Source organism: Balaenoptera acutorostrata, chromosome 5, assembly GCF_949987535.1.
Source record: "Balaenoptera acutorostrata chromosome 5, mBalAcu1.1, whole genome shotgun sequence".
In the NCBI taxonomy this organism is placed as follows: Eukaryota; Metazoa; Chordata; class Mammalia; order Artiodactyla; family Balaenopteridae; genus Balaenoptera; species Balaenoptera acutorostrata.
In genome coordinates, this window is record NC_080068.1 from 77,317,838 (window position 1) to 77,338,490 (window position 20,653).

Here is a 20,653-nt window from a genome sequence, read left to right on the forward strand (position 1 = left end):
CAAAAGTCCCCCCTCCCACGAGTAGATTCTTGTAATTGATGCTAGCGCACAGTTTGAATGGGAACAGTTGAATCCCCCCTACACACTGTGCTGAGTCCCTCTTTTAAATAGAAACCGAGGGCTGTTTATTTGGTGAGGATTCAAAGAAAAAAAAAAAGGCAATACTGGAAGTCCATTTTGCTCATCATGAATCCTACAAATTCTCCTTCCATATCCTTCATCCGTTTTCATCTTTCCTAACAGAAGACTGTCAGGGATACTCAGTTCTTGCCTAAGTCCCTACCTAAGCCATGCCAATCTTCAAACAAAAAGCAGCTTTTCACTGGAGATCTTTACTAAAAGAGTGGGTTGAAATGTCCTTACTTGAACCTAAAAGCTTAATGAGTCTTGGTGCCAAAGAGCTGGGGACAGGCCAAGTCAGCGAGGCCAGTTGTGATTTGGCAGAAAGACAGGGGAGAACCCTACATAGGAGGCCTATCAAATTCTTAACCAGTCCACTAAGGCCAAAATCAGTAAGGGCAAAAGGACCCACGTTTGCTGAGATTTAAGTGAGCATCTGGGTTAGAGAAAGAGCTCTAGATGAAAAGCTGGAAGACACTGTGCTCTACAACCTGGGGTCTCCATCTCATCATCAACAAGGGGGTGGTGGGACGATCTGATCCAGGTTGTTCACCTACTGTAGTTACAGAGAGGATAAAATAAGGGAAGGGTTTGTGAATACTGAACAAGGTAATGGTGACTGGAAGACACCAGTCTGGAATCGCCAACCACTGGGGTGACCATGCACACACACACACCCCCATACACATGTGCATACATACAGACAGACGTACCTATGTACATACAGTTAGCTGAGGACAGTCCCAGGTTTCATTTGTTGTTCCAGCATCTCAGCTGACTACCACCTTCTTTCACTCTCAAAAGCGTTTTGTTTGATATATGGTTCACTTCACTACTAAGCCATTGGGTCTAACTAATCTCATCTCCTTATCAATAGTTGAGGAAAGGGCTTCCCTGGTGGCGCAGTGGTTAAGAATCTGCCTGCCGGGCTTCCCTGGTGGCGCAGTGGTTGAGAATCTGCCTGCTAATGCAGGGGACACGGGTTCGAGCCCTGGTCTGGGAAGATCCCACATGCCGCGGAGCAACTGGGCCCGTGAGCCACAACTGCTGAGCCTGCGCGTCTGGAGCCTGTGCCCCGCAACGGGAGGGGCCGCAATAGTGAGAGGCCTGCGCACCGCGATGAAGAGTGGTCCCTGCACCACGATGAGGAGTGGCCCCCGCTTGCCGCAACTAGAGAAAGCCCTCGCACGAAACGAAGACCCAACACAGCTAAAATAAATAAATAAATAAATAAATAAATAATGTAGCTATTAAAAAAAAAAATTATAAAAAAAAAAAAAAAAAAAAAGAATCTGCCTGCCAATGCAGGGGACACGGGTTCGAGCCCTGGTCTGGGAAGATCCCACATGCCGCGGAGCAACTAAGCCCGTGAGCCACAACTACTGAGCCTGCGCGTCTGGAGCCTGTGCTCCACAGCGGGAGAGGCCGCGACAGTGAGAGGCCCGCGCACGGCGATGAAGAGTAGCCCCCGCTCGCCACAGCTGGAGAAAGCCCTCGCACAGAAACAGGGACCCAACACAGACAAAAATAAATAAATAAATAGATAGTTGAGGAAAATACTCCATGTATAGTTTATATTAGATAAGGTCTCTAACAATAGCCTATTGAAATGATGCAAAAGCATGAGCCAGAGCTCAGACCATTAAGTCGAATCATGATCCGTTGATTGGCAGTTCCCAGAGATGGCTATTAACTGACAAAGGTCTCCAGTGCCTCCCTCTACCAGTGAGACAGGACTTTTCGGAGCTGACCTCTGCCAGGGCCATGCAATACAAGTGACCTCCAGCTCCTTAGAAGTCTTCTTAGCTCCCTCGGTTTCCATGACACCACGCTCCCTGGGTTTCCTCTCGTCTCTCTGATAGCCTCTTTGTGAGCTTCTCTTTCTCTCATCTCTGACCAGGGAGAAGAATTCCTCAAACTGGGACCTTGCTCTGCTGCTCTTTCTTGATGTGGTCTTCCCCTTAGAGAGACTGTCATATATCACAGCTTCACCCTGATGTCCACCAATGGCTGGCAAGTCCAATTCGAATAAGTTAAATCCATCATCTCACCCCTAAGTTCTGCCTTTGTCCCCAGTAGCCTACAGGACTCTCTGCCTGAGTGGACTGTCCCTACCCTAAACTCAGTCTGCCCAAACTGAAATCATGACCTCTCCCACCAAATAAAGGACCCCTTCCAACTGGCACCAAGGGCCCACCCTGCTTGTCATTAACAACTGAAATGCTGAAGTGATTTTTTTAGTCTTTTCTGTCATTCATCTATCCCTATACCCTACCAAGTCCTGTTGATCTCTTTTAAATTCCTCTTGTTTTCATTGCTCTGGAGATCACACCCAGAACTCCTTTTGTGGTTTCAAGGCCCTGTGCAATCTTGATCCTGCCTACTTCTCTTCTTCATCCATCCTCATCTCATATCATTGTCCTCCCTGTTTTCTACATTTTCACCAAGTAAGTCTTCTTGCAACTCCTCTAGTACGTGGAGCTTCTGTCTTAAGAATCTCAAACATGTTATTCTCTCAGCTAGAACATGTTTTCCTCCCTCCTTTCACCTCTCTTCCCTCTTTCTGGGCCAATTTCTGCTCTTCATTCAGGTCTCTACCTACATGTCACTTCCTCAAGGAACTCTGAGGTTAACATCCCACATGGGGTCAGGATTTAGATTCCAGATCTGATCAGGGTGCCCCTGTTACACGATGTTATGGCATAGTTTACTAGTGTCTACAGTAACTTGCCACACCTGTAAGCAGGTTCTTAAAAAGGTTAATTGGATGAAGAAAGAGACACCTCCTGCCCCGACCCCCTGCCAGGCAGATCTCCCCTATGTTTGCCAAACACATCGTCCTCATTCCTGTCCCCAAACCTTTCCCCTGTCCTTGTTCCTGTGTAGTCTGCCCTCTCTTTCCCTCAGCCTATTCTCACCTTGAGTAAAGACGTAACATCTCTCCAATAACTGTCTCCCAAACTACAACAATCTCCCCTTGTTTAACTTCTATTAAATTTGGGGATTAAATCTTAGTCACTTTTGCATTTACTCATACGCTGGTTTACACAGTAACAACTGCTTTGTGTGTGCGTCAACGCCCAAGCCCATTATAAAACTCCTGAAGATCAAGGATCAAGCCTTACATTCCCTTTTTATGCCCCTCGGTGCCTAGCGTGGGGCTGTGCAGAACAGAGTCGGTATCCAGTAAGTCCTCCATGTGACAAAATGTCTCCACGGAAAGCTACGCCATCAACTCCCAACCTGTCCTAGAAGGTGAGTGCATATCCACAGCACACCACATCTCATGTTGAAATCAGGACAAGAATCTCCTTCTTAGACTAAGCAGCTCATTCATCAGCAATGATATAGACAAGTATTTGCCAACAGATTTCTTATCTTCAGAAAATTATTTCAGCAACATAAGAACTGAGACAAAAATCCACTGAGACGTTCTTTATTGGTCACTTATTTGTAGACCAACATACTCAGACTTTGCATTCCATCAAAACGTGTCTGCAGAACAAACCCCAGAAGTTCACTTCTATGACTCCTAAGAAGATAGAGCTATAATGGAGAATCTTATAGGTAAAGAAAGCAGATACTTCCATCTGTTGAACTCCCAGTCTTCAGGGATGGGTCCATTCTTTATGTAAAATTGTGTGTGTGTGTGTGTGTGTGTCTGTGTGTGTGTGTGTGTGTGTGTGTGTGAAGGAGAGGGAGGGGTAGAGTGTGGAGGGAAGGAGAGGAGAGGAGAAAGGAGAGAAACAGGATAATACTGATGATGACAGCCAAAAATTGGGAGAAAGTTAATGATCTAATGAGGATTAAATTGCCTAGGTAGATCTCTTACTACTGGATTCAATTTGTCCAACAGCTGTTTGTAACAGATGTATTGTGTGCCAGACCAGTGTCCAAGGGGGGAAATCCAAAGATAAATAGAAGAGGTCTTCAGGAAGCTTTCAATCTGGTACAGGAAGGAGACGTGGGATAAAGAGGTCGAGCGCTGTGATAACAGCTAGTGCGGAGGCTGTACAGGTACTTAGACGCCAGGGAGGAACCCACTAACTCTGCCCAGAGGATTCTGGAACAGCTTCCCAGAGAAAGAAATCACAACATACTGGAGGGAGCAGGAGGAAATGACATCACCACAGAGGTCAAGGCCACTGTTTTCAAAACAATCACTCTCAGCCTTGAGCTCTGCCAGCCAAAGTTCATTATTCACAGATGATCAAGTTTGTAAGGGACCCAAATGTTCTTGCCCAGCTTTTGATCACAGGCTAGGCAAAAGGAGCTAGGAAGTAAGCCTCCAGTTGCTTCATCCTGTGGCTTGTGGGCAGCCCAGTGAGAGAGCTGATGGGTGCCAGTGACACAGAGTTGCATTGACTCTGTCATATTTATAATTGACTTTAGGCCTATTTCCAACAATAATAATGGAAATGGCGAGTGATCCAGGGTGCCAGCCCAGCGCCAGACACCACTGAGCGGTTCACACATTCTCTCACTGGAATCTCTCAAGTATCTTATGAGGTATGAATTTCCCCCATTTCGTGGACAAAAGGAGAAAAGCTAACATTTAAGTGCCTGCTATGCTGCAAGCACTAAAGAGTTTATACACATTATCAATTCATTTACTCCTCTGAACAGCCCAATGAATTAGGTATAATTATATCTGGTTTTATAGATGAGGAAACTGGGGTTCAGGGAGGTGAGGTAACTTGCCTAAGGACACACAGGAGGCAAATCTAGGATCTGGACCGGCCACTAGGTTGAAGCATATGAAATCACATTATCTGACTGGTTTTGTTTTACCAATACAACAATTTCATTGGATTCAACCTAGGAGTTCCCAAATCCATTCACTTTCCACTACGCTTTCCATAAACAGATTTGAACTGGCTTTTGTTAAATATATATTCTTGGATAGTAACCAAAAAGAATGAAAAGGGTGAGGCAAGGATGCGAAACCAAACCACAGAGATCAAAGGAGAGCGTATACAGTGCAACTAGATGCAATTATTATTATTATCATTTTCCTATACTAACTTTATCTTTCTGTCTATGCCTCTTTTTTCCTGAAGCATTTGCATATAGTTGTAGAGTATATGGATTATCATTACATTATTCTTGTCACTTCTCTATAAGTTTAAAATTTTTCAAAATAAAAAGTTGGTGGGGGTGGGGTGGACTTGTAAAGAGACTCGTGAGAAAACCTTTCTTGAAGAGGTATTTGATTTCCCCAAATAGCACTTTGCACTGCCCAAACTACTTAACTTTATGAGGGTAAACAATTCACATCCAAAATTAAGTCCGTAGTCCTCATGGGCTGGCAAACTTTTTCTGTAAAGGACCAGGTAGTAAACATTTTTAGGCTCTGTGAGCCCCATACAAACTCTTGCTTTGTTTCGATTTGTTTTGTTTTTTGTTTACAACTCTTTTAAAATGTAAAAACCGTTCTTAGCAAGAAGGAAGGCCTGCACAAGAACAGGACATGGGCCAGAATTTGCCAACTCCTGATATAGATGGAATTCCATAGCGTTCTATCTATATAATAGAGTCTTAGGAAAACAAGTCAGAAACTTTCCTTTTTGGAATATTTCACAACAGCCTCTCTGATCTGGGTGCAGGGAACTAGATGACAGTCATCACTGGCCCCATACTGGGAGTAGCTTCCTTAGGGAATAGTCTTTGTAGCCTTTCTTTTAAACTCTGAAGTCCCCAAGTACACAATGCAGTATTCATTTAACATTTCTAAAAGCATGACACTTGTCACACATTTGCAGCTTTGTCAGACTTTGACCCTAGACCATTTATTTAATGCTCAGCAGAGAGCTCACATCGTTTGAGCATTTAACCTCCAAACTTCAACTACACACACTTGGCAAAAACAACAGAGGAAGAGAGAGACGGTTAGAGCAAAAATACATCTACTATAATTCTATCTGGCACATGCGCTCTACTTTATTCTTGCTATTAGTTATACATTTATGCATAAGTATTACTGTTTTCGGGGGTACATGTGCGAGGGCAAGCGTACTGCATTTCACAGGCGAAGTAAAAGAGCTCCCAGGGCGATTCTGAGGCTACTCAATTTCCATCTTATATGCTGCCTGGAGGTGCCAGTCTTTTCTCTCTCCTATCTCTGTAGTCTTTAGTACAGGTCCACCAACCTCATTTGTCACCATCAAGTTTTGACAGCTCTTACCTAAGAATACTGAAACCCCTACACTGTCCGCCGACCATAGCCTCCTACCCCCTCAGCTCTCTCACGCCCTCCCTCTCACTGGACTTGCCTTCTTGTCTTAAGACGGTCCACCAGGCCCTTGATGCTTATATTTTTCCAAGACCACCAACCCCACATAGTCCTCCTTCTTCCTCTGTCCAGCTGAGATGCCGTGGTTACCCTCTGTACTGCATTTCTCCTCAAACTCTAGGTTTTCTGGCACCAACTCCATCCCACCGCCACCACCCAACCTCTTGCTTTTCTCTCCCATTAAAATCCCAACTCTGGACACAGGACAATGATTAAGAGCAGAAGCAAAGGAATCAGACTTCTGAATTTAAATCTTTCTCATCTGGTACAACCTTAGCCTAGTTATCTAATCCTCTGTACCTCAGTTACTTGCTCTGAAAAATGGGTATCATAATAGTCCTTGTAGGCCACAGGTAAGTTTAGAATCAGGCTGGTAAGAGGAAAACCAGACCCCAGGCCCAGAAGATGCCCTTCTGTTTGAGAAGAACTGTGAGGTTTTTTTCAGACTCATAAACAACCAGGATATTTTTTTTTTAACATCTTTATTGGGGTATAATTGCTTTACAGTGGTGTGTTAGTTTCTGCTTTGTAACAAAGTGAATCAGCTATACATATACCTATATCCCCATATCCCCTCCCTCTTGCATCTCCCTCCCACCCTCCCTATCCCACCCCTCTAGGTGATCACAAAGCACTGAGCTGATCTCCCTGTGCTATGCGGCTGCTTCCCACTAGCTATCTATTTTACATGTGGTAGTGTATATATGTCCATGCCACTCTCTCACTTTGTCCCAGCTTACCTTTCCCCCTCCCCGTGTTCTCAAGTCCATTCTCTACGAACCAGGACATTTTCAGTGAACAAAGAGCATGGTGTTTCTCCACGATTGCAACCAACATTTAGAGCCAATCCAACTCAGAAGAGGTGAACTGCCAGTTTTCAAAATTTGAAAATATAGAGAGTTCTTATATTTTCAAGTATTGCTACATGGGTGGTGGTTGAGAGTTAGAACTTCTTAATCACCAGCATCCACAAAACTCTCTCTGGTTCTAGAGAGTGGCACAGCCTTAGGTATTCTCATCTACTCTCCAAAGAGAACCCTCACTTTCCTGAGACTCTCCAAACTGGGTTTCCTGCCTTTCAGGACCTACCATCAGCCCAACCCATGCCTGGAACAGTGCAAGTCCCTCTCCTTGTCAGATTAGTCTCTGGATACAAGTCCTGGCAAAATACACTTGCTAATCTCAGTCTGCAGCAGCCCAATATGCTTCGGTTCAGATCACAGTTAGCCATGCCCCCATCCCTGACAAAAAGGAAAGGGAGGTCTTCTTCCTCCATTGTCCCGACCTTCAGTGCATTCAGCTCCTGAGTCATACTTCTGTCTCTCATTGTGCTGTGGGCCCTGCACTTAGAACTTTGTCTGCATCTTGTTTGTCTGGCTGCTGTCCCAGCCTTCTCTCCAAGGCTCAGCTGGGACTCATGCTGCTGGCTTTCAGGCCACCAGTACAGTTCATTCCACCTTCACAAACTCTGCACCAGGACTGCCAGATGGAGTCCCACAGGGAAGCCAGGACTTGACCCTGGTCCTCAGACTCCTTCAAATATGCCAGGGGGTCTAATCCTCTGTGGTTAGAGGAGTTAAACAATAACTCACTTGTCCTGGGTTTTATCCTACCTACTCAGACAGTAACATTTGTCCACATCCTCTGTGTTGGCCATTTCCCTCAGCTCACCCGCAGGCTGTCAGCAGTCAAAACCCTTTATTTATTTAAAGAGGCTCCTGGTTATAATCTGTGCCTCCATGCTGTCTAACCATACTATTTCCTAACCATGGCCTGGACCTAAACCCCACCTCTCCACCTCTAAACAACCCAAACATTCATTAACGTGTTTGTAAAAGGCCAACAGTTCGTGCCACTCCACACGAGAGACTCCATCCTCCAACTCAGCATCAACTAGGTAAGAAACAAAGTCCGTGTGTGCAGATGTCTCTGGATCCAAAGCCTTGTCTTCAGACAAGCCTACCTAATCCAAAGGCAGGCAAGCGATATTACCCTATAACAGATTTACTCATGTGATGGAGAGGTGGATGCGTATAAGAATCTTTGGAGCTAATGTTGGGAAAACACAAGTTGGTACCAAAGACCCACTTCAAGAGACTTAAGAGAGCATGATGCACATAAATTACATCAGAGTCTGGCTCATCTGTTAACATCAGGAGAGGGCTAAGCCCAGAATCATCGGAGGAGCAGGTGCTAGAACACAAGAGAAATATTTAGAGCCTGTCTGAGTTTGTATCCGTGAGATGCTAAACTAATTATGGTTTACCTAAGAGATGAGCTCTGATTTAGATTTAATAAAGGGAAAAGAGGTGGTGAGGAAAGTAAAGTATGAGAAGAGGGGAGAGACTCCACAGGAAAGAAGGTATGGAAACAGAAATCAGGGGATGTACAGGCTTCCCTGGTGGCGCAGTGGTTAAGAATCTACCTGCCAATGCAGGGGGATCTTCTGGGAAGATCCCACATGCCGCAAAGCAACTAAGCCCGTGTGCCACAACTAGTGAGCCTGCTCTCTAGAACCTGTGAGCCACAACTACTGAGCCCGCGTACCACAACTACTGAAGCCCGTGCACCTAGAGCCCGTGCTCCGCAACAAGAGAAGCCACCACAATGAGAAACCCACGCACCACAACGAAGAGTAGCCTCCGCTCGCTGCAACTAGAGAAAGCCCACATGCAGCAACAAAGACCTAACACAGACAAAAATAAATAAATAAATAAATTTATTAAAAAAAAAAAAAGAAAGAAAGAAATCAGGGGACGTAAATTTCTCTTTGAAGAAAGAAAGGCAGTGGAGAGCAGAAAAAATAAACACTGACATGAACTATGTTGAAAATTGCTGCATAATAATCAACATTTGTACAGCAAATGTAATTTTTTAAAGCACCTTATCCACATTATCCTCTTGAAATTCACAAAAAGCTTATGAAATAGGCAGGAGTTGTAAACTTTTTACTACCCTTTTAAAGAGAAACAAATGAGACTCAAGGAGGTTATATGATTTAAGGGGTGAAGAAAGGATTTGAGTCTCTAAAGCTCAGGCTCCAAAACCCCTGCTCTTTCAACTACATCGGTGGGTCTCAAACAATATTCTGCAAGTCACCAAGATAAGAGTGCATTCTATGTGATTCCATTTACATAAAGTTCAAGATAAGGCAAAATAGATGCTATGGTGATAGAAATCAGAACAGTGCTTTTCTATAGGTTGTTGACATTGACTGGGAAGGGACATGAGAGAGCTTTGTGTTCTTGCTCAGGGTGTAGGTTACATGAATGTACACAGTTTACAAAATCCATTGGGTTGTATATCTAGGAGTTGTGCATTTCATGCATGTACATTTCAACTCAATAAAACAAAAATCAGTATCCAAATGACAGAACCTATCAAATGAATTCAAAACACAAAATCTTGATTTGAAGTTTATGTCTATCCCTCTATAAGTATTAAGGCTCTAGCTTATTTTGTGTCTGGAAACACTTCACAGAAAGCTCTTGAATCCATCATCACAGGAGCACTCTATGACAAAGCCCAGGTTCAAAACATAAAAATTGAACACTGCAGTTATTTTGTCAACAGCACAAATTAAATATATTCAAAATACCTCAGGGAACTAGGCCTAGTGAGGAAGATTGCCTGGCATGTTTCAAGATGTTGTCAGTAAATAGAGGCCCTGCTTTTACTTGGCACAAGCTGTTTTTGTTTAGAGGGAATAAGGGGAGAAAAGCTGCTTTTTTTACCACAACTTGGTCCACAACCTTCCAATTACTTGGGCCCAAACTCCTACATTGTAAAAGTTGGTTGGAACTGAGTAGCAGCTACCAGATATTCCTTCTTTAACTAATTTGAAATTGCCAAGGTCCCCACCACTCCCTACTGCCCCAAGACTACTTATCTTTACCGCCTAACCCACCTAAGTGATTTGTTTTTGAATTTCAGATTCAAACTGTGAATAAATTCAAAACAAACACTAGAAGTTTTGCAGACAAACTGAATAGCATTAATGATTTTTCTTGAATAAAACCAACTGAATATAGGCTATACTTACTCGCAGAGAAGGATTCCATTTTCTAACCCTGTCCGAAAATCTTTATCACCAAAACTTCTGCCAGTTACTTGCTGGAAAAGAAAAAAAGAAAAACAGAGCATAAATTTTTCTTTTTTAATCAGGAAGCTCAGTGATTTTTTTCCAAGATATTTCAAGAGACTTGAAATAACTGGTGGCACTCCAAGAATGGGAAAAATCTGTTAGGTCTGAATTTCCTTTCCATGTGTAGCTTTGCTTAGATCAGCTAATCTTAAATTTAGACCATTTCTTTGAAGTTTTTTTCCTATCCAATACCTTAAAAAATATCTGTTCTTCCTGATAAGGATATTACTTTTGGGGATTGGCCATGATAAGTCAAGGCCACAACCTCTTTCATCCTGAGGGTCTAACCCACACTTTCAAAAAAGCTTGCAGAAAGCACCACCTAAGGGTAAAGTATCAGACCTCCAAACCTTGAGAGACTAACATCAAGACTGGATGGAAAAAAGCCAATATCCATACTAACATGGTGTGAAAAAGGAAAATAAAAGCTGGCAAAGAATGAACTGTGCTGTGTCTGATAAAAACACAGTACTGATGGCCTTTCCTGATGCCTCTGGCTCTCAGCAGCCCTTTGGTCTGGGCACCAGGGCATTCATTTTTTCATTCAGTAAATATTTATTGAGCATCTACAATATGCCAGGTAAATATGCATGCTATAAATCCTAAAGCAACCTCTAAAATAGCAAAATTTTAAAATATAGCTAATAAGCCAAGAAAGGAGATTAAATGGAATTATAAAAAAGATACTCTAACCATAAAAAAGAAAAATGTAAAAGGGAATATGGAATAGATGGAATAAATAGAAAGCAAACAGCAATATTATAGACTTAAACCTAACCATGTCAATCAGAGCATTAAACATAAATGGTGTAAACATCCCCAATTAAACTAAAGAGATCATCAGATTGGATTAAAAAAGCAAGACCCAACTATATGATGCCTACAAGCAATGCACTTTAAATACAAACATACGGGGCTTCCCTGGTAGCGCAGTGGTTGAGAGTCTGCCTGCCAATGCAGGGGACGCGGGTTCGAGCCCTGGTCTGGGAAGATCCCACATGCCGCGGAGCGACTAAGCCCGTGAGCCACAATTACTGAGCCTGCGCGTCTGGAGCCTGTGCTCCGCAACAAGAGAGGCCGCGACAGTGAGAGGCCCGCGCACCGCGATGAAGAGTGGCCCCTGCTTGCCACAACTGGAGAAAGCCCTCGCACAGAAACGAAGACCTAACACAGCCATAAATAAATAAATAAATAAAATTAAAAAAAAAAAAAAATACAAACATACGAATAGGTAAAAATAGAATAGAATAAGATATACCGTGCTAACACTAATCAAAAGAAAGCTAAAGTGGTTGTATTAACTTCTACAATAAAGAATAATACCAGGGACAGAGAAATTCATCTTAAAACAAAGGGTTTAGGTTATCAGGAAAATAATTCTAGACACTTTTACACCTAATTTGTTTTTTGTTTTTTGTTTTTTTTTAAAAAAGCTTCAGGATACATAAGCCAAATCAGATAGATCTGCAAGGAGAAATAGACAAATTCACAACTAGAGTCAGAGATTTAATATCTCTCTTTGATAACTGACAGAATAAGCAGATAGAAAATCAATAAGGATAAAGAAGGCTTGAACAACACTATCAACCAAATTGACTTAATTGACATTTCTAGAATATTCCACTCTACAACAGCAGAATGAACATTATTCTTCTTAAGTTCACAATGAACATTTATTGAAATTAGACCAGTTTCTGGTTCAGAAAACTAGTCCCCGCAAGCTTAAAAGAATTTAGTACATACAAAGAATGTTATCTGACCACAACAGAATTAAATTAGAAATTAACAACAGAAATGTCTATGAAAAAAATCCCTAACCCCAAGTAATACAATTCTAGACAACCCATTGATCAAAGAAGAAATTAAAAGAAATTAGAATGTATTTCGTAGTGAAAGAATATGGCAATATAAAAATGTATGGAAAGATGCTAAAACAGTATATTGGGAAAATACATGGCACAAAACACCTATATATTAGAAAAAAGATCTCATATCAATAATTTCTGCTCCCGCCTTAAGAAAAGTAAGCCTAAATTAATCAGAAAAAAAGGAGAAATTATGAGTTGAAATCAATCAAGTAGAAAACCAAAGAGTGACAGAGAAAAAAAAATCAATGAAATCAAAAGCTATTTAGGACCGGAAACTGCTGCAGTTCTCAGCCGTGGTTAATAGTTGTTGTCAAGAGGATCCCAGGGCTCTTTGCTGTAGGGATGAGGAGCTGATGGGGACCCAGGAGGGTTTCTTGGAGTCTCTGTGGAGCCCCTGGGCCAGCTCCCCTAGTGAAGGCTGTAGGCTCTTCCTTCCAGCCCCAGCAGCTCTGGTTGAGTCCACAGGTGCCCACCTGGCCTCTGGTTCCTGGGAAGAGTGGAGTTGTCAGCAAGAGAGCCTGGGTGCTGAGGCCCAGGGGGAAGATGCCAGCCAACTGGAGTGCTCCTGGGCCATCCCTGGCTCTGACTACAGGGGGATGTGAAAACTCCTGTGAGCCGTGTGGCTGACAGGGTCTTGGTGCTCTAGCCTGGTGTCAGGCCTGAGCCGCTGAGGTGGGAGAGCCGAGTTCAGGACATTGGACCACCAGAGACCTCATGGTCTCACATAATATCAATCAGCGAGAGCTCTCTCAGAGATCTCCGTCTCAACACTAAGACCCAGCTCCACCCAACAGCCAGCAAGCTCCAGTGCTGGACACCCCACACCAAAAAACTAGCAAGAACACAACCCCACCCGTTAGCAGAGAGGCTGCCTAAAATCATACTAAGTTCACAGACACCCCAAAACACACCACTAGACGTGGTCCTGTCCATCAGAAAGACCAGATCCAGCCCCACCTACCAGAACACAGGCACCAGTCCCCTACACCAGGAAGCCCTCACAAGCCACTGAACCAACCTCACCCACTGGCGGCAGACACCAAAAACAACAGGAACTACGAACCTGCAGCCTGCAAAAAGGAGACGCCACACACAGTAAGTTAAACAAAATGAGAAGACAGAGAAATGCAGCAGATGAAGGAGCAAGGTAAAAATCCACCAGACCAAACAAATGAAAAGGAAATAGGCAGTCTACCTGAAAAAGAATTCAGAGTAATTATAGTGGAGATGATCCAAAATCTTGGAAATAGAATGGAGAAAATACAAGAAACGTTTAACAAGGACCTAGAAGAACAAAACAGCAAACAAACAATGATGAACAACACAATAAATGAAATTAAAAATTCTCTAGAAGGAATCAATAGCAGAATAACTGAGGCAAAAGAACAGATAAGTGACCTGGAAGATAAAATAGTGGAAATAACTACCACAGAGCAGAATAAAGAAAAAAGAATGAAAAGACTTGAGGACAGTCTCAGAGACCTCTGGGACAACATTAAATGCACCAACATTCGAATTATAGGGGTCCCAGAAGAAGAAGTGAAAAAAAAAAAAGGGACTGAGAAAATATTTGAAGAGATTATAGGTGAAAACTTCCCTAACATGGGAAAGGAAATAGTCAATCAAGTCCAGGAAGCACAGAGAGTCCCATACAGGATAAATCCAAGGAGAAACACGCCAAGACAAATATTAATCAAACTATCAAAAATTAAATACAAAGAAAAAATATTAAAAGCAGCAAGGGAAAAGCAACAAATAACATACAAAGGAATCCCCATGAGGTTAACAGCTGATCTTTCAGCAGAAACTGCAAACCAGAAGGGAGTGGCAGGACATATTTAAAGCGATGAAATGGAAAATCCTACAACCAAGACTACTCTACCCAGCAAGGATCTCATTCAGATTCGACAGAGAAATTAAAACCTTTACAGACAAGCAAAAGCTAAGAAAATTCAGCACCACCAAACCAGCTTTACAACAAATGCTAAAGGAACTTCTCTAGGCAGGAAACGCAAGAGAAGGAAAAGACCTACAATACCAAACCCAAAACAATTAAGAAAATGGTAATAGGAACATACATATTGATAACTAACTTAAATGTAAACGGATTAAATGCTCCAATCAAAAGACATAGACTGGCTGAATGGATACAAAAACAAGACCCATATATATGCTGTCTACAAGAGACCCACTTCAGACCTAGGGACACATACAGACTGAAAGTGAGGGGACGGAAAAAGATATTCCATGCAAATGGAAATCAAAAGAAAGCTGGAGTAGCAATTCTCATATCACACAAAATAGACTTTAAAATAAAGACTATTTCAAGAGACAAAGAAGGACACTACATAATGATCAAGGGATCAATCCAAGAAGAAGATATAATAATTGTAAATATTTATGCACCCAACATAGGAGCACCTCAATACATAAGGCAAATGCTAACAGCCATTAAAGGGGAAATTGACAGTAACACAATCATAGTAGGGGACTTTAACACCCCACTTTCACCTATGGACAGATCATCCAAAATGAAAATAAATAAGGAAACACAAGCTTTAAAAGACACATTAAACAGGATGGACTTAATTGATATTTATAGGACATTCCATCCAAAAACAACAGAATACACTTTCTTCTGAAGTGCTCATGGAACATTTTCCAGGATAGATCATATCTTGGGTCACAAATCCAGCCTTGGTAAATTTAAGAAAATTGAAATCTTATCAAGTATCTTTTCCGACCACAACGCTATGAGACTAGACATCAATTACAGGAAAAAAATACTGTAAAAAATACAAACACATGGAGGCTAAACAATACACTACTTAATAACCAAGAGATCACTGAAGTAATCAAAGAGGGAATCAAAAAATACCTAGAGACAAATGACAATGAAAACATGATGATCCAAAACCTATGGGATGCAGTAAAAGCAGTTCTAAAAGGGAAGTTTACAGCAATACAATCCTACCTCAAGAAACAAGAAAAATCTCAAATAAACAACCTAAACTTACACCTAAAGCAATTAGAGAAAGAAGAACAAAAAAACCCGGAAGTTAGCAGAAGGAAAGAAATCATAAAGATCAGATCAGAAATAAATGAAAAAGAAATGAAGGAAACAATAGCAAAGATCAATAAAACTAAAAGCTGGTTCTTTGAGAAGATAAACAAAATTGATAAACCATTAGCCAGACTTATCAAGAAAAAAAGGGAGAAGACTCAAATCAACAGAATTAGAAATGAAGAAGAAGTAAAAACGGATACTGAATAAATACAAAGGATCATGAGAGACTACTACAAGCAACTATATGCCAATAAAATGGACAACCTGGAAGAAATGGACAAATTCTTAGAAAAGCACAACCTTCCAAGACAGAACCATGAAGAAATAGAAAATATGAACAGACCAATCACAAGCACTGAAATTGAAACTGTGATTTAAAATCTTCCAACAAACAAAAGCCCAGGACTAGATGGCTTCACAGGTGAATTCTATCAAACATTTAGAGAACAGCTAACACCTATCCTTCTCAAACGCTTCCAAAATACAGCAGAGGGAGGAACACTCCTAAACCCATTCTATGAGGCCACCATATACCAAAACCAGACAAAGATGTCACAAAAAAAGAAAACTACAGGCCAATATCACTGATGAACAGAGATCCAAAAATCTTCAACAAAATACTAGCAAACAGAATCCAACTGTACATGAAAAGGATCACACACCATGATCAACTGGGGTTTTTCCAGAAATGCAAGGATTCTTCACTATACGCATATCAATCAATGTGATAAGCCATATTAACAAACTGAAGGAGAAAAACCATACGATCATCTCAATAGATGCAGAAAAAGCATTTGACAAAATTCAACACCCATTTATGATAAAAACTCTACAGAAAGTAGGCAGAGAGGGAACTTACCTCAACATAATAAAGGCCATATATGACAAACCCACAGCCAACATCATTCTCAGTGGTGAAAAACTGAAACCATTTCCACTAAGATCAGGAACAAGAGAAGGTTGCCCACTGTCACCACTATTATTCAACATAGTTTTGGAAGTTTTAGCCATGGCAATCAGAGAAAAAAAAGAAATAAAAGGAATCCAAATTGGAAAAGAAGAAGTAAAACTGTCACTGTTTGCAGATGGCATGATACTATACACAGAGAATCCTAAAGATGCTACCAGAAAACTACCAGAGCTAATCAATGAATTTGGTAAAGTAGCAGGATACAAAATTAATGAACAGAAACCTCTTGCATTCCTATACACTAATGATGAAAAATCTGAAAGAGAAATTAAGGAAACACTCCCATTTATCACTGCAACAAAAAGAATAAAATACCTAGGAATAAGCCTACCTAAGGAGACAAAAGACCTGTATGCAGAAAACTATAAGACACTGATGAAAGAAATTAAAGATGATACAAATAGATGGAGAGATATACCATGTTCTTGGATTGGAAGAATCAACATTGTGAAAATGACTATACAACCCAAAGCAATCTACAGATTCAATGTAATCCCTATCAAACTACCACTGGCATTTTTCACAGAACTAGAACAAAAAATTGTACAATTTGTATGGAAACACAAAAGACCCCGAATAGCCAAAGCAATCTTGAGAAAGAAAAATGGAGCTGGAGGAATCAGGCTCCCTGACTTCAGACTATACTACAAAGCTACAGTAATCAAGACAGTATGGTACTGACACAAAAACAGAAATATAGATCAATGGAACAGGATAGAAAGCCCAGAGATAAACCCATTCACATATGGTCACCTTATCTTTCATAAAGGAGGCAGGAATATACAATGGAGAAAAGACAGTCTCTTCAATAAGTGGTGCTGGGAAAACTGGACAGCTATGTGTGAAAGTATGAAATTAGAACACTTCCTAACCCCATACACAAAAATAAACTCAAAATGGATAAAAGACCTAAATGTAAGGCCAGACACTATAAAACTCTTAGAGGAAAACATAGGCAGAACACTCTATGACATAAATCACAGCAAGATCCTTTTTGACCCATCTCCTAGAGAAATAGAAAGTAAAACACAAATAAACAAATGGGACCTAATGAAACTTAAAAGCTTTTGCACAGCAAAGGAAAACATAAACAAGACGAAAAGACAACCCTCAGAATGGGAGAAAATATTTGCAAATGAAGCAACTGACAAAGGATTAATCTCCAAGATGTATAAGCAGCTCATGCAGCTCAATATCACAAAAACAAAAACCCCATCCAAAAATGGGCAGAAGACATAAATAGACATTTCTCCAGAGAAGATACACAGATTGCTGACAAATACATGAAAGGATGCTCAACATCAGTAAGTAGTAGGGAAATGCAAACCAAAAGTACAATGAGGTATCACCTCACACCAGTCAGAACGGCCATCATCAAAAAATCTACCAACAATAAATGCTGGAGAGGGTGTGGAGAAAAGGGAACCCTCTTGCACTGTTAGTGGGAATGTAAATTGATACAGCCACTATGGAGAACAGTATGGAGGTTCCTTAAAAAACTAAAAATAGAACTACCATATGACCCAGAAATCCCACTACTGGGCATATACCCTGAGAAAACCATAATTCGAAAAGAGTCATGTACCACAATGTTCACTGCAGCACTATTTACAATAGCCAGGACATGGAAGCAACCTAAGTGTCCATCTACTGATAAATGGATAAAGAAGATGTGGCACATGTATACATGGAATATTACTCAGCCATAAAAAGAAACAAAATTGAGTTATTTGTTGTGAGGTGGATGGACCTAGAGTCTGTCAGACAGAGTGAAGTAAGTCAGAAAGAGTAAGACAAATACCATATGCTAACACATATATATACGGACCTAAAAAAAAAAAAATTGTTCTGATGAACCTAGGGGCAGGACAGGAATAAAGACGCAGATGTAGAGAATGGACTTGAGGACACTGGGAGGGCGAAGCATAAGCTGAGACAAAATGAGAGGGTAGCATTGACATATATACACTACCAAATGTAAAATAGATAGCTAGTGGGAAGCAGCTACATAGCACAGGGAGATCAGCTCGGTGCTTTGTGACCACTTAGAGGGGTGGGAAATGGAGGGTGGGAGGGAGACACAAGAGGGAGGGGATATGGGGATATATATATACATATAGCTGATTCACTTTGTTATACAGCAGAAACTAACACAACATTGTAAAGCATTTATACTCCAATAAAGATGTTTAAAAAACTCTTTAGAGATCAACAAAATTGATAAACCTTTAGCTAATAAATTTGATAACCTTTGGTTTTTAGCCAAAAAGAAAGACTCAAATTACCAACATAAGGAATGACATGATATCATTACAGATTCTACAGACATTAAAAGGATAACAAAGAAATATAAATAAATCTGTGACAATAAGTTCACCAACTTAGATGAATTGAATAAAATTTTTGACACAAGCATCCATAGTTCACTCAACAAAGAAATAGATAACCTTCCCAAAAGAAAACGCCAGACCCAGAAGGCTTACCTGGTGAATTACCGCAAATATTTAAGAAAGAAGTAATGCAATTCTACACAAACTCTTCCAGACAATTGAAGAGGAAAGAATACTTCCCAGTTCATTTTATTAGGGCAGCATTACTGTGATTCCAAAACGAAAGACATTATAAAACAGATAACACACATATACACACACACAGAGGAAATATGCAAACACCTTATCTCTTAATGGTGGGAATCAGATGTGATCTTTATTTTCTTCTTTTAAAGTTTCGCTCTTTTCCTAAAACTTTCTCCAGTTAATACATATTACTTTAATCATCAGAAAAACCAAACAAGGTTTTTTCTTTTTCTTTTTTTTTAAAGAGCAGCCCAAGGAAACTAAGCAGTCCCAACTCTTCCTTGTAAATCAGAGTTCAAGTTCTATTATAAGACATCCTCATTACCACTCCTACAAGAAAGGCAATCCACAAGCCAATATAATATACCACCTCAAAAAAATTCCTTTGTTAATATCCTCTCATTCTTATCTGAGAAAGGTGAGAAAATAGATAAAACGTAGTTCCTTACAGTTTGCAAATATCTAGCTTTTTCCGCAAAATAAAAAATTAAGAAAGGAATTAAAGAGTCTTTATAAAGCTAAAGTTTTAACCACAGACTTAGAACAGCATAGCATTTTCTTTCGTGAATTTATTAGTCCTGATTTATATTCTCAAAACGTTACTAATATTCTCTATAAAACTAACCTCCATTCAGTGAGAAGTGATTAGAAAGTTTTAAAAACATTTTTTTCAGATCTTTACATTTTTGTTAAAAGTATTATATTCTAGTGCAGATAGTGCTAACATTGAGAACCCAAGCTCGTTTAGCTACATTTATTACAGAATTTCTGACTAAGTTAAGCCAGGTCCCTCTCCATTTACTGGGCGAAGATGATAAGCAGGGTTGAGATAGAAACACAAATGAGACATGGCCACTTCATGCAGAAAGCTCACAGATGGGAGGAAAGCAGATATCTAAGCTCCTACCATAAATAGCAGGTAACAGAACTATTAAGATTTTAAGAAAATATTGGTGGCCCATGAACCACCTAAAATTCCCATGTACTATTTAAAATTATCTTGCATGTGATGCATGGCCACTAAAAAATTTCAAGTAGAGTCGATTTAATAGTCCAAAGTCAGCCTGCTAATCAAGATGTGGTCTGATTAAATTCAGTTTCCTAGACTCCTAATTGTGGAGGTGGGAGCAGGCACCACGCATTTGGAGGAAGGTGCTCATTTCCACCTCTGTTCCTCCTCATCTGCCTCCTTCCCCACTCTTCTGTGTCCATCAGGTCCCAGCATAGCTTTCACATGGCTCTCCACTGATCCAAGTGCCACCCGTTCTTCCAAGCCCAGGTTACTTAGTGTAGAGGCACTTGGGCCTTTGTTAGGAGGGTCAACCGCTGAATAGACTCCAGAAATTCAACAAGGACTGAGCCACTGAACAGTCTGGTCCTTAGACCAGCACCAGCTGCAGCTGCAGCAGCACCTTCACCTGGAATTAACGTTAGATATACAGACTCAGTCCTCCCACCTTCTCCAAGACCTACTTAATCAGAACAAGCGTTTAAAAAAGATCCCATGTGATTCATATGCAAAGTAAATTTTACAAAGCCCTGACCTTGCATACTAAACTAAGCCAGCAGTTCAGTCTCAGAAAGGTTGGACCCTCCGTTAGAATCAGGATTTTGGA

The 20,653-nt window shown here is 40.9% G+C and overlaps 1 protein-coding gene across 10 annotated transcripts in view; it reads right to left on the minus strand.

The window, feature by feature from the left end:
• Positions 1-20,653, minus strand: part of LIMCH1 (LIM and calponin homology domains 1) — a 347,042-nt gene that overhangs the window by 191,572 nt on the left and 134,817 nt on the right. For all 10 annotated transcript variants that reach the window (XM_057546932.1, XM_057546929.1, XM_057546930.1 and 7 more), the window contains exon 2: positions 10,455-10,525. In XM_057546932.1, the coding sequence (XP_057402915.1) occupies positions 10,455-10,525 (71 nt within the window). The remainder of the gene's footprint in view (positions 1-10,454; positions 10,526-20,653) is intronic.